This window comes from Gorilla gorilla, chromosome 3 (genome assembly GCF_029281585.2).
Source record: "Gorilla gorilla gorilla isolate KB3781 chromosome 3, NHGRI_mGorGor1-v2.1_pri, whole genome shotgun sequence".
Lineage (NCBI taxonomy): Eukaryota > Metazoa > Chordata > Mammalia > Primates > Hominidae > Gorilla > Gorilla gorilla.
Window position 1 is genome coordinate 206617835 of NC_073227.2, and position 15512 is coordinate 206633346.

The following is a 15512-nucleotide window of genomic DNA, read 5'->3' on the forward strand; positions in this document are numbered from 1 at the left end:
ATCTTGGTTTCCTTGATGTTCTAATTTAGAGAAAAAGCCAGTTTTATAATTGACCTGCTTCCCTGCAGAGGTTTCTGAATGTTGTTTTTAAGATGAAAAAACTAGCAGTGTTAATATAAACAGTTGGAGAAAATACATACAATTATTCTAGTAATAGAAAACAGATGTAGAGTGTTTACCTTACCCAGCAGTGTCCTTAATATTTTCAAATAATACATGGCTGACTAGATTGATTTAGGCTGCTGATTTTATAGTAAATCTAAGAGCTTAAAGTAGTATATACAGGTTATTACTTCTTTGATAATTACTATATGACACCAATTAAATGTGGTACATTTAATTAAATACTAATTAAATTGAAGAGTACAGTATCTTAAGTCAGAAAAAAAATTCTAAGAAAAATTATATGGTTCCCTAAAAGCCATTCACTCTGGCTAGGAGAGGAGCTGTGACTCCCAAGACATATTCTAGGAGGACTATTAAGTGCTCACTGCTTCAGAACAATTCAATATCATTTGCTTACAATTCTTAAAGAAACTCAGGGACTTAAATTGAATAGCGACATCTTGGTTGTGAAAAAAATGCTATGTAACCTTCGCAGTGCTGGGAGCTTGAAATGTTCCATATTCCAACAAAAGCCATGATTTTGACATTGTTCTACTGTTTTATTGACTCGTTGCATTTACAAGTTTTGCTAATGATACACAGTCTACACTTAATAATAAATTATACTCACAGTGTTTTTAGTGATGTGACTTTGTTTCAATATTTTATAATAAAAGATTATAATAGTAATTACAGACAATGATAGAAAAGTTTGAGGCATCGTGACAAAATAGTGCAAAAGCCTAAGTTATCCAAAAGATGTAGTGATCATAATTATAAAGACTGTGTAGTGTCCCTGGGAAATGCTCACAATGAGATACCAAGCAGTCAAAACGGAATCTAACCACGCACCTGTACAGTAGTTACAATGGTATTACAAAGCTTGTCTCTGCATGAACACAGTAATGAAGTCACACATACACAAACGACTACAATGGTGTTCTGGTATTGCGACTGTTTGTTTTTTCTTTCTTTTAAATATTATTTTGCTTTATTGTCATAATGTTATTTTTGTAATAAATAAATTCAGAGAGAACATCCTGCTATTAGACACGGGAAAATGCCTAGAGATCTTGAGATATTTTTCCTTCTTTATGCCCGTATTATATTTGGTTTACACCTCAGAAGTAATAGTGAAATTGGTAGAGATAAAATATTCTAGTAATCAATTTGCTATTTTCTGTTGAATTTAAAAATTTAATTCAATTTATATTTGATTCAATAGTTGCAATAGTATTAATTGAGATTTTAATGTCAATAAAATACTATTTTTCTCCAATTATTATTTAGATCATTATAGATGCATAATTATTCGTGAAATGGTTTTGCTGGAGCTGGTTTTTAGGGTAACTGACAGGAGAGAGAATTTCCAGTTATTTCTCTTCTGTTTAGAGAGACATACTATTTCTTCTACAGGAAAACTAATCTCTGACTCTTTTAAACTTCATAGTTTCTAATGTTACACACTGAATGATATTATTAATTGATTATTATAACTTCTGCTTTCAAGAATAGTATTTTGTTTTGCTAAGGGGAGATAGAAACTTCTCTTAAGAGGAAACGAATCTGTTTAAGAAACATTATGAACAGCAGAGGGCAGCCAACTTACTAAATGAATAGGACTTGTTAGCTATGTAGCTTCACTTTGACTCCCACGTTAAGAAAATATGTAACAAATGGATATACCAAGTCCTGATTTATAGTAATGCATCTCTATGATAGAATATGGAAAAGGAAGCAGAATATCTACCATCTTGCATCATACCTTAGAATGGCAGTTTTCCATGAATTATGCTTTTGTTTATTTAAATAGTCAATTTATAGTCACAATGGGCAACTATCTAGAATGCATGCCAATAGAAATTAGCAGAGAAAACACTCAAAACAATGATAGCTGGTAATTATCGATAACTTTGGAATGCAATGAAAGGCACACGTTTGAGCAGAGTTGTGTTAAAGGAAGTGTTAGTGGCAGAACTAGAATTTTCTCTTTGCTGTGTTTGCCCTATTGAATCTTTTAAGTCATGCAATAATTAAATGTCCTATGGTGATCTGGAGGCACTGCTAAGGAACACAGAAGCCTCGCAACAGACAGTGACACACATACAGATGGTCAGTCAACAGGTGGATATACACACAAATCACTAATCTCAGTAATTTAACACTTTCCATGTGGAACATGGACATTCCTTTGAGTACAGCACTAATATTAACACTCAGAAACTCATTTAGGAAGTATGATTATGGTTTACTCTAATTGCTCATAAAAGGCAAAAGAGCAAAGATACTGATATGCATCTTTCTAACCTTGGTGTGATTTTTTTGTTGTTGTTTCTTTTCATTAAAAAAAAAAAATAAAACCACCAGCAAACCTCCGTTTAAAACTAACTTTGTGTCATCAATGCAAGAGGACGTGTTCAAGAAAAGCTACAACTATAAATCACAAGTGATCCTTACTTAAAAGCTACCAAGGGTGAACAACTTTAAAAATTTTAGTGTTTTCTATAATTTAAAAGCATTTAATTGCTTTTGTGGTTATCGAGATTCCACTAAGTATTCTCAGTGAGGCATGTGCTTTCTATACGTTGTTCTAAACAAAAAGAAGTGCCAGGCTATTTTGTTTTTCAGATTATGCTCATTCCATTTTAAGTTTTAATGACATTGACTACCATGTTTTATATTTATTGTGGTTTCACAATAAATGCTATATACATTATTAGTTGGGATAATTCTTAACGGTCATCAGATGAAACTCCTTAAATTTTTATAGTTAAGTATTGACTGACAATCTTTATTGATAAAGAAGCTTAAGTTCATTAAGGGTTTAAATTGCATTTCAACTCTGCACAGTGTTTTCAATGACTATTTTCTTCTGCTTTTATCATTATGTTCAAGTTTAGTTATTGTAGGTTAGGGTAACATTTTCATATTTTTTTTTACTTTATCAAGCATACAGAGGTCCTAAACAAATGCTTTATTAAATTTTTTTTTTAAAATTTAACATTACTCACCTACAAACATACCCAATGCAATGGGATGTAAAGGTTTTAGTAATATAATCCCAGCAGAGTTTTTATGATTGTCTCATGGAAAAATTAAATTGTGGAAATACGGTTCTGATTTGTGGTTCGAGTCAGTTCAAGGCAAATTCCTGGTGACAGCTAAGTACTTTTCCAGATCAAACATTAGGCCCAATTAATTAACATTTCTAAATTTACAGTCACATGAGTATTTAAGAGCTTCAAAAAAGTGCGCTCACTTTTACTTTCCTTGTTAAAGAACATAAACGCATATGCCACTGATTCCTAAGGAAGATCTCTTTGCCAGGGTCTTGGGAAGATTTTCGTTCAAACAGTACTACCCCCCTGCCTCCTCTGTATCCCAGGGAATCGTGGAATTATGAGTCACTACTAATAGCAGTGTGTCAAACCCCTCCAAGAATGTTTTGAGACCCACTGGGCCTTTTGCACTAGAAATATATAGGCTTCATGAATAAGCAACAGAACAAGGATTCAGTCCCTCATCAACTTTTTCCACTGACTGCACGGGTGAAAACTGTGTTCCTTCATTCACTTAGAAATTCCACGAATGCATATTCACTGAACACCTACTACAGGCCAGGCATTGTGCCAGGTGTTGGGATACAACTGGTGGACCAGCCACAGCCCTCGCCTTCAAGAAGCTCAAGATCTCATGAGGAACACAGTGTGCCATGGCCACACAGCAGGGAGAGCCTCCAACCTAATGCAGAGGAGTCAGGCACATTCCCTGGGGGAGGTGGGACTGTGCTGGGACCTGGAGGATGGGATGGAATTCTCCATGTGAAGGAAGAGGTGGTGGGGAGAGCTTTTCCTGGTGGGGAGGTGCAGCCTTTACAGAGGCCCAGCAAGGCGGGAATTGAAAGTTCTCTGTGCAGCTGGAACCTAGCGAGGCAGGGAGGGTGGGAGGAGAGATGAGGCTGGAGAGGTCAGCTGGAGCCCAATCACAGGTCTTCTATAAATTATGCTCAGGGTTTCAGATTTTGCTCGAAGGACAGTGAAGAGCCAGAGAAAATTTTGAGCTGGAGGTTTTATAAGGATTTTCTAAAGATTGCCTTCGCTGTGGTGTGGAGACTAGACTGGAGAGGTAGGGAAATGAATCAGGTGGCTGTCACTGTAGTCCAGGCACGGACAATTGTGGGCCAGAAGAGAGGAGCGGCAGTGGCACTTCTCCTGGCAGGCGACGCTGAGTCCACTGCAGGAGAGGCGAAAACCCAAGATTACCCTTTGGAAAAGTGGGCAGATGGAGAGGCCACGTAGAGATTCAAAAGAGCAACACAGAATTGCCCAGGTGTTGTGTATATTTTTCAAAAATTGAAAATGAAAAGAGCAAAGGAATGCTTCCAAGCCATCTTGGAGTCAAAAGACATGAGAATGCATGAATAAGACCTTGATACCCCTCAGCGCTGGCCATCGTTGCGACGCCACTCTCATTCAGCACGCCTGCTCTTCAACCTCTAGCCTGTATTTTCAACACATCAGAATCTTATGTAAACTATATCAGTACGCGGCCAGTCTCTACATCACCACGGCCCACTTGGCTCTTTTTGTTTTCTAATTTATAGAGGCAATTGAAACAAAGTCAGGACTAATTTTTTTAAAAAGATAATGAGCTGGTCCTACACTGGAAAGGCTGGCCAACATGTCCCATATGGCCAGCTCAAACCATTCTGCTTAAGGCTGGTCCTCTCCAAAATTGTTTAGGAGGGTTAACATTTTTGGTTCTTTCTGTTTCTCCATAAGATAGCCATTCTCATTTCCTTCCAAGTTTCTAAGTTCCTTCTACTTATCTTCTCCTGTGGCTGCAGAGACCTATCTACACTCGAATCTCTGTCACACTCATGGCTCCAGAGTTTCCTGTCTTACAACCAGTCACATCTACTGGTCCTGTGTGGTAACTACTTAGGGCCTAAGTTTCTGATAAAGTAAATCAAGTATACTTTATTATAAATTAGCCAATAAATAAATTAATTTATACTGCAAAATCATCAAATAAGCGAATCAAATAACTACTACTTCAATGTGTTTCCTGCTCAGCCACACCGGGAGTGGCTGTAGAGCAGCGACCAAGTGCACCAGGCAGCATGAGTATGCCTGGGCTCAACTCCTAATTCTGGCTCCCACCAGCTATGTGTCCCTGGGGCAAGGTGAGCTAATGTGTGTTTCAGTCTCTTCATCTGTAACATGGAAATGCCATGTGTCTGCTTAATAGGGCTGTTGGAAACTTTACATGAGATAAGGCATAAATTACTAATTACAGAGCCTGGCATACAGTGAGTGCTCAATAAAGACTTACAATGATTGTTATTGCTATTATTATTGCTATTGTAAAACGAGGAGTCTTTAAAGTCTTTTTTAACCCAAAGACAAGAGTAATGTGAGAATTTCAATAACAATGATAGGGTCAATGTATAAACCCTAAAGGGAGCAAAGGGAGGGTTTTTTAGGTGTGCGTCTGTTTTAACCATATAAGAGGCTGTTTACTTTGCACAAACTCAGATCTAGTCTTGCATAGATATTAAATGATGGACTTGAAGTTCCTCAAGGTAGAGAGTGTGTCCTGTTCCCCGCTGTGCACCTCACGTAAAGCCTGGCATGTAGCTGGTGCTCAGTCAGTTTTACTGAATGACTAAATAATAGAAACATCGTGGTGGGAGAGCATCTAAAACCAATCCTGTTTCCTGACACCACGGCTACCAAAGCATTCCAGTACCATTACCATGTTTGTTATCCTAAGAGTCTCATAAATTACTAGAAAGATCATTAAAATTTTGTTATTTACTTTAAATCTGAGATGTATTATTTCACTGTTTTCAATTTTCTGCAATGATGACATTGTGTTTCACTCAATTCTCATTCTGGAAATTTCAGAGTAGCATGATACTCAATCATAGAAACTAGCAAATGGGTTACAAGTTTGCAATGGTGCCTGCAAATCAGTGATTTTTTTTTTCTTTCAGTTTTTCTTTTGTAGTCCTGTTACTCTAAAAGATATGAGTTATTTAAAGAAAGGGTAAGAAGGCTTAGACAACTATCATGTATGAATTATCTGATGATAAGGTTTTGAACATGCTTCTCCAGAACACAACCACAAACACAGGGTTTCAAAAACTAAATCAAGGACACTCATGTTGGGTGTGGCAAGGCTAGAGTTTCCAATTAAACCACAGGGCTGGCCTTGGATTATATATGAGTGTGATTTCTTGGAGACTCTTGAAGGAGCTCCACAAAGAAAACTCTCTTTTTCCTGTTCACTGACACCTAAAATTCTTTTAAAGCAAAAATGAGAGTAAATTGCAATTGATTGCAAATGTTTTCCTAGAAGTAGGTTTGGAAAGAGATGCAGAGGAACTGTAGAGTTTCAAAGAAAATCCTGAGGGCACTGATTTCTGAGCGGAAGCAAAGGACATGCAAGGGAGTATTGGGGAATCAAAACCAAAGAAGGCCAAGGGAAGACCTATGTGTGAACCTGCGCTTCGAGGAGGCAAGTGGTTCTTCTTAAGGGTATAGATATTTTTGTTTGCATATAATTAAATAATTGGAAAAAATCCTGCAAAGTGAAATATAATCTTGATCCATTAGAATGACAATCAATCAGGAAGCTTGAGGCTTGGTAACCTGAGGAGGGATTTAATAAGAAGCAATTAAAACAACTTGTTATGAAAAGGGCACTTGGAAAATTCTCCCTTCATCCAAAGAAATATTAAAAAGCCAATATGGAAAACAAGGGATAGAACTGCCTGGGTCCATGGATATTGGGGAGATTAATTAATGATTTTTCTCATTAGCAAGCTATGATAGCAATTAAGTATTGCATTTATGAACTTTTTTAAAAGTTAAACTCTGATTAATGATTAGGCACAGTTATAGTTACATGCAAATGAATCTTGCATATAAATATATATATGTGTGTGTGTATACACATGTGTACATATGTGTATGTATATACACCTGCATGTGTGTGTGTGTATATATATATATAAATACACACACACACACACTCGTATTTGGTCAGTAAAGACAATATATTAGAACATGTATCTTTCAATTCTGAGATGAGATGTACAAATCATGATACAAAATAAACATGATTTCTAAGTGATTACCTTTGTGACAAAAATTGCTAATGGATCTGAAATTCAGGTTTATTGGGGAGCCCTGGGAGCCCAGCGAGATGGCATATTCTGTTTAATGACAAGTGCTTACTGGTCTTTCATGCTGAAGAATTGATGACTTGCCAGGTTCATATTCAAAAATACTTCTTGGCTCAGACCGAAATTTTCTTGTGTCTACTTTTCTGTCTGGAGGATCCCAGTCATGCCTAGAAATAAACAACAAATCACACATTAAAATAATTCTTTTTGCTTAAAGCAATTGTGTAAAACCAGTTATCTGTTTTCAACATTACTTTTAGCATAGTTTTAAAAAAATCTCTCAGGATAAAAAGTTAACCTGTGAAAAATACCACATTCCCCCGCCACTGGCTGCAAAAGTCACATGAGGGGTTTGTAGACGCGCAGAGAGTGAGTCCCTGGGTTCCTAATGGCAGCTGTGTATGTTTGTGCTTAAAATAGGTGGCAGTATGCTCTGCTGAACTATGAGCATTTAACCCATCACTTTGTGACCTTTGTGATCCTTGATCCAAAGTGACAAGGAGTAATGCACACACCATGTTTGATCTTATTTCTTGAAGTGGGATCATCGCTTGGGAAGAGCACAGCAGTGTCATGTGGGTTGGCGTGCACCAGAGCGGGCAGTGTGGAACAGGAGGTCGTCTTTTGGTGTGAGCCTTGAAAAACCAGAGTCAAACATCTCACTCATGGGAACCAGCACTTTTCCCCCAAGGAATATCTTCCAAGAGGCTGTCAGAAGACTTACGAAGGAAAGCTTCAAAAAAGGGTTTCACAAAATTAAGCTTTTCTAGGCTGCCGAGCTAAAGAAGAAGGCTTCTTTTTTTTTTTTTTCGAGACAGAGTATTCCTCTGTTGCCCAGGCTGGAGTGCAGTGGTGTGATCATAGCTCGCTGCCATCTCACTCAAACTCCTGGCCTCAAGCCATCCTCTCTCCTCAGCCTCCCAGGGGCCATGATTTTTAGGAGGAAGGATTTTCTGACTGTAGATGGGGGTAATTCTGCTTCCATGGAATGGAATGAAATTCTTGCTCCATGGCCCGTTGGAAATAGAAACACTCTGAGAGACAGAATTAGGGGCAAGCCCTAGCTTTCTACTAAATTCGTGAGTGATATGGAGCAAGACCCCTTAAACTTTCTCAGTCTTCATTTTTTTCCATTTGTGTAAAACACAGACAGCAATAATGTGTTGTTCTTCCTTGCAGAGGAGTTTTGAGCATTACATGAGATAATACATATGAAAGCCATATGGAATTTTTTAGGAGGTTATCATGTTTTAATGAGATATTTAATTTTAACAAAACATATCAGATGGGTAATACCTTTAAATCAAAACGTTAATTTTGGTTATTTTTTGATGACAAAGATAATTTGTGTCTAGAAAACTGTTTCTCAATTTTAAGGCCTCACATAATTCATCCTGAGGAGATTGGTATTAAAATGAGACCCCTTTCACACACGATGTGAGTGTTTTGGTGGGATGCTGTGCCCTATATGATCATCAATTACTCTATTATAAAATTTTTATTTGTTTTTTTTTTTAGTGAAGATGGGATTTCACCATGTTGGCCAGGCCAGTCTCGAACCTCTGGCCTCAGGCAATCCACACACCATGGCTTCCCAAAATGCTGGGACTGGCTGGGTGCAGTGACTCATGCCTGTAATCCTAGCACTTTGGGAAGCCAAGGTGGGTGGATCACGAGGTCAGGAGTTAAGACCATCCTGGCCAAGGTGGTGAAACACCATACAAAAATTAGCTGGGCGTGGTGGCTGGTGCCTGTAATCCCAGCTACTTGGTAATTGCTTGAACCCGGGAGTCGGAGGTTGCAGTGAGACAAGATCACACCATTGCACTCCAGCCTGGGTAACAGAGTGAGACTCCATTTAAAAAAAAAAAAAAAAGTGCTGGGACTACAGGCATGAGCCACCACGCCTGGCCTGATCATCAATTACTCTTAATGGTACAATAGGGTGTTGAATACAATTTTTCTGGAATGGGTATGATAACACTTAATAACCAGTATTAATAAGAAATAATTTTTATATTCTTATTTATTAATTGCTAGGATAGCATAGACCTTGGGTTTAATCAGAGCTGAGCTTGGACCCTGGCTTGGACATAACGAGCTGCATGAGCTGAGTAAGTTCCTACCATTTTCTAAACTGCAGTTTCTTCCTCTTTAAAATAGAAAGTATCTCACTGGGTTGTTCTCGGAATCAAATGATATGACACAGAAAAAGCACTTAGCCTAGTGCTTGGCTTGTAATGAGCGCTCAATGAAGGTTACCTATAAGTAGAAGTATTAGTCATAATCCCAGTAAAAATAACACAATAAAAAAGTGTTTATAAATTTTTATTTTCATGTGGGTAGTTTGTATAAAAATATTTCAGTGGAGAAATGAAAACTCGTATTAGCTTGAAAAACTGGTAGAAACAAGTCACAGACACTTATTAACTAATGCCTCATTGTGATTTTTGAATAACTTTCCCTGCTTTCAAAAATGTCTCTTATTAATAGACCTGGGAAAACAGAAAATGAACTGCATAGCCTGTAACCTGGTATACCAAAGGAAGTACATGTCCTTTATTTCTATTTACTTGTCTCTTATATGTATGTATTGATCAAAAAGCAGAAAATGTGTCCATATTACTTCAAGTCTAATTTAGGGCACTCCAGTATCATGAAACAAGACAGGGAAAACATTTGCTACAATCCCAGCAGAGGAGGTCAATATGGTATATGTATAGACTAACAAGATTATACATCCACTCTCTCTGTGACAGGTGCACTGATTCTTCTACTGGATGCCATGTAGCCTTATTTTTATCCTAAGCTAAATATAGGCCACCCTGGGGGGAAATGCCTTACTTTTCTGTTGAAGACCGATCTCTTGGTCGAAGCGGTGGGACTGGAGGTGGAACATGTGGGGGAGGCACTGGGGAGGACGCATCCTTAAAGGCATTGGGGCTGTTGTCGGAGTGGCTTTTGGAAAGAGGTCTGTAGGTTTGGGTCTTTGCAGCAGGGTGTGACTGAGCACTGTAGGGTGGGTTGTACAGACCTAACATGACAAAAAACAAAAGCAGACAAAAAACAGAAGCAAATAACCTCTTAAAAATGAATTAAATTATTTGTCCCCCTCGAAATAGCCAATGATTGCATAGAAATTATTATCAATAAGCATATTCATAATGCATACATTAGAAGGTAGTTTCCTATTAATTTATTAATATTAATGTACTAATTTCCATTAATTTATTAATTACAAATTTATTCTGTACCTAAGCCCTGATTACAGTAAATCTTTGTCAATTATTTCAGAACTAGTAATAATTCAGACTGGTACTAGGAATAGACTTATAAGCACTCAGCAAATTTTCTCTTCAATTGTATACACTAAGAAAATAGTTCAGTTTTCAGAGCAAGATTAAAAACGGAACTGTTTCCAAATATCTTCTAATACTTTAAAAACGCTGATTTACATATGAAAATTGACATGCTAATTGTAGTCAAACAAAATATTGCACACAGTTGTGTTTATAAAGTGCTGTGCAAGGTACAAGGAAACATGAGTCCTCAATATGCTTAGAGTGCACCTGGGAAAATCAGACACAAATAGAATTATGATGGAAAATAATTGGTAAAAGATAATAAAGACCAAATGAAGAAAACACATAGTAAGAATTAAAGGATGTTAGTAGGTGGTAGATTGCTCAGAGAAGGTATTATGGAACCCACGAGTCCAGAGTCAGCCCTGAGTGAGTTTCGGTGAGCAGGGCAAGAGGGGAGCAGGGATGGTATAGAAAAAAAGGCAGAAAAGTGCAAGGTGTGAAGCCGTGGCTTGCACGGTTAGTAGAGAGCAAAGAGACTAGCTGCAGTTGACTCGTCCATTGATCAAATGATCAGCTTGTAGGGCTGTACAAAGTAATATGTCACTGCTGTTCCACTCACTAATCACTAATGTGACACAAACCTCAATATTAAAACAGTTATAAAAATTCTAAATTCTCCTGCACCCAATCATTGGAGCTAATTCTATTTGTACCCGTTCGCTTCTCCTGAAAGTCCACGCACATTTCCACAGCAAATGAAAAAAGACAACATCTACGCTTACAGTTTTGCTTGGATTCAACAGTCGGACTTCAACTTTTGAGCTAAATAAAGGAGGTGAGTTTGGTGGGCGTGGGAGCAGGGATGAAATTAAGGGAAACATCTTCGTGGGCCTCAAGCTATCAGTGGGGCGAGCCAGGACTTAAACCCAGAGGGCTTGCTGAGTTTGTTCTACTGATTTTCCCTCTATCAATTTGTCTTTGGAGATAGAAGCACAATCCCAAATAGTTAACGGGCCTGAATGTGGTCTCCAGGGGTGCAGAATAGGAGGATCATGCGACCCCAGGCTGCCCAGAGGACCCCAAGTGAGGTTGCAGCTGCTGAAGGGGAGGGGAGCAGTGCCAGCCTCCGAGCCTGGTCTAAAGAAAGAAGAAAAAAAATAGTTGTGCACCTGTCCTGAGCCTGTGACTGGGCAGGGAGAGGAGCCCTGGGCAGAATCCCGAGGCAACATTCAGGAGAAAGTGATGAAGGGAAAAACATTTGTCAGGGGTCACTTCTTCCAGCCTGCAGACCCCTGCATGAGATACCAAGGCTCGCCAATCCAAGTGGCAGTGCCTGGAACTGAAGCCATTCTATTGTGACCACTGGCAATTCTGAGTCAGAAAAGTGGCCCCGCCAAGGGGGATTTTTAAACTCTTTCAATGAATGGTTGCATTTTGGAGCAAAAGGCAGGGACAAGGTCACAGAATACTTTGTTTGACTTGTTTTTGGTGAAGTGTATCTGAAAGATCTTACACAATTGTAATCATTCTCTCTGCTGATAAAAGATCTTTATCTTATTTTGTACCCTGGGTTACAGTGTGTCCTTTCAGCCTATCCTTCACACTTTGGTTAAACATTCCTGAAGCTGAGAATAAACCAACAGTGGGAATGAATGAGATAAACCAGTATTAGTTCTCATTTCCATGAGAAAAGTCAATCCTTTTGTTACGCATGCTCTGAGAAAAGAAAAGAAATCCTTCTCCTAATATATGAACTGAAAACATGTGCTCAAACAGAAGGGGGAAAAAGGTGACTGTGTAGTTCTTCCAAACATTGCTGAGCATAAAATAGTCATTGCGAGCAAGGAAACCCATCCTACCTGCATTGTATGTATAAGGAGTATTATACATGTCTGTGTCGTCATCTAGAAAATGAAACATAAATATTATGGTAATATAGATTGTCACCAAAGGATAACGAGACAGCAGAACTTCAGACAAAAAACAGACATTTGTTAGAAAAGCAATGTATTTTTCCTAGTTCATAATGCCATTTTCTTTCTTTTTTTCTTTTTTTCTTTTTCTCTTTTTTTTTAAGAGACAGGGTTTTACCCCGTCGTCCAGTCTGGAGTGCAGTGGTGTGATCATTGCTTACTGCAGCCTCCAAACCTCCAACCCCTGGGCTCCAATCATTCTCCCACATTAGCCTTCTGAGTAGCTGGGATTACAGGTGTGTGCCACCACAGGCCTCTGCAAACTGCCCTTTTTGTCTGTAACATATTCGTCTTGCTGCCCTCTTCATAGCATGCAAAGTCAGGCCCTTGTCTTCGCTTCCCCAGAACCCTCTCTGCTCTGGATCGCAAATTTCCTTTACTAAGTGCTTTAGTGGTCTCCTGTCTACAGAGCAGGCTCAGGCAGACCTGCGCAGGCTCACTCTCCTGATGAGAGCAGACAGGGGTGGACAGAGGAACAATGTGTTTTTCACCCAGGCAACACACCAATTCAGACTGTGGACAGGGGAGGATGGAGGGCTGAGGCCAGAGTGCCTGGTTGTCCTCCATGGGGAGGCTTCTTGGCAGCTCAGGTGGGAGGCAGAGGCACAGGGATCTGTCACCGGAGGGGTGACAGAAGGAGAACAGGAGGCATGCTGAAAAGAAAGGGGACACGGAGTTTGCTGGGGTCTTGACATTGTGTGTGAATCAAACCGATGCAAAAGACGAATGTACTCCCTTCAACCCACAAGGACCTCATCAGAAAGCAGAGCAGCAGACATACCCGGCTTGTGCACCATGTGAATTTGCTTAAACATCGTCTTGTACCAGTCCTTGGGCCGGTCAACTGTCTGTAATGAAGAGAGCGTCCAATGGTTACAAACTGGCTTCCAATCAACATCGCTTCTCAGTGTTTTCATTTCTCTATTTTATGTTCTTAATAACAAAGTCCCATTCTGTGATAAAATGTTCTGACTCTTTGCTATGGCTTCATGACAATTTCAGCAATTTACTTAGTTATGTGTGCAGTTTGTAAACATATGGCCTTGTGTTTGAATTTAGGCTGAGTTGGAACATTAGATGCTATGGTTTTATTTTTTCAAGTTATAGCTGTACCCAGCACTAGAGAGTTGATATTTGCACAAATATATTTATATAAAGTTCACTTAATAAAAGTTATTGTTGTACTAATTTGTTTAACTCCTTTTGGTAGATAATGATCATTATCCTTAGATGCTTTTTATTGAATGTTCTGTAAGACAGTGTTTTCAGAATTAACTGGGGAATATTTTTGACTCAAATTGTATTCTGATCAGCGTGGCTCTAGAGAAATAAATTTGCTATTTACTAGTCTAAGCTACTAAAATACTGAATGTAGTAGGCATCCCAGAGTCCTACAGAAAATTTAAGAATGTAGATATTGCTTCAAAAACGTTAATATGATAACAGAGTGTATACAACATTTGCTCTGCTAAAATTGTAGGTTCCTTGACAGTAGAAGTCCTTATGGATCCAGGCTTCGGACATGAGGGGAGCCGTAGGCTGTAGTGGAGAGAAGAAATTAATGTAGAGTCTTGAACTAAGATTCAAATCTTGGTTCCTTAAATTGCTGCTTAATACACCCTAGCAATACGAATTTGGGCAAGTCATGTCACCTTCTTGAGCCTCAGTTTTCTCCTCTCTAAAACGACATAATTATATCTAAGTCATAGGATTGTTACGGAAATCGAATGAGACAATGTATACACAAGACCTAGAACAATGCCTAGAATATAATAACTACTCAATAAATAATAACACTAGGGAACTGCAAATATTTGTAGAATGAAATAATGAATGAACGTAGCCTATTGGATAGAGCTCTGCCTTTCTGGATACCTGTAAAAGTAGACACATGCTTTTATAATCATACTCACAGATTTTGCTTGGCAAGATCTTACCCCAACTCTCTGAGAGCTACCTGGGCAACAGGCTTGATGATTCTGCTTATAGTAACTAAACACACCAGACTTTCCAAGACAGATCTCGATTTAAAAAATTCTGTTAGGATTGATACGAAAGCATTCTTATACTTAGTAGACTGAGCTTTGGGTTAGATTTTATTGCCTGATCTTTTTTTTCCCCAGAAATGTGGTCACTGCGTTTTTCATCTGGACATTAATGGTTTTGTGCTATATCTAAATTTATTTTGACCTCTGAGAATATATTATTCTGAAAAATCACCCCAAATACAGGTTAACATTAAGGGCCACTTGACTTCGTTGTGAGTCAGCTCTTCATTCTCAGCTCTTTCTACATGGAAGAGTTGAGGTTATTGATTGAATATTCAGCCAAAGGATAGGACATGGTGGAAGGGATTGCAGTGGTGAAGCAAGGGTCTATTATTTGCTGGTTCAAAGTTGCTAAACATGTATCTTTCAAGAAAGTTCATTTTTATAAAGGACTGATTTCTCTTTCATTAAACTTCATTTCTTTTACTGTACTAAAGCAACAGAAAATACAACATAACGTTGTGCAAAAATGTTTTCCTGGACGTGCTGATGGCAACAAGGAAGGCTACTAAGTAAGTCCTATCACTGTATATGGCAATGCATCTTGACAGACAGGTTTTTTTTTCTTCACTTGCTGGAGGGCCTATATCAGGTAGGATCTCACAGTGATGCCATCTGCTAGCTTTATATGGTGAGCACAAAGATGCCAGAAAATGCCCTGCTGGCAAAGGGAAAAATGAAGCTGGAAAAATAAAATACTAAAACTCTATGTCCCTTTCTAAAAGAAGCACTCTAAGCATTTAAAGTTCCTTTTGTAAATGCCATCATGGAGATCGCTATGCCTAAGGCTGAGAATAAGAAAATAGTCTACTCAAATTTCAGGAAGTTTACTTTTGTATGTAAAATCATTTTGCATGAAAAATAGCTACTAGCAATTCACTATGCTGTT

General features: G+C 38.5%; 1 protein-coding gene across 23 annotated transcripts in view; it reads right to left on the minus strand.

The window, feature by feature from the left end:
• Window positions 1-15512, minus strand: part of SORBS2 (sorbin and SH3 domain containing 2) — a 226850-nt gene that overhangs the window by 53778 nt on the left and 157560 nt on the right. For all 23 annotated transcript variants that reach the window (XM_055384906.2, XM_055384907.2, XM_055384908.2 and 20 more), the window contains 4 exons: window positions 13357-13423; window positions 12462-12506; window positions 10142-10331; window positions 7350-7464 (listed from right to left, as the gene is read on the minus strand). In XM_055384906.2, the coding sequence (XP_055240881.2) occupies window positions 7350-7464; window positions 10142-10331; window positions 12462-12506; window positions 13357-13423 (417 nt within the window). The remainder of the gene's footprint in view (window positions 1-7349; window positions 7465-10141; window positions 10332-12461; window positions 12507-13356; window positions 13424-15512) is intronic.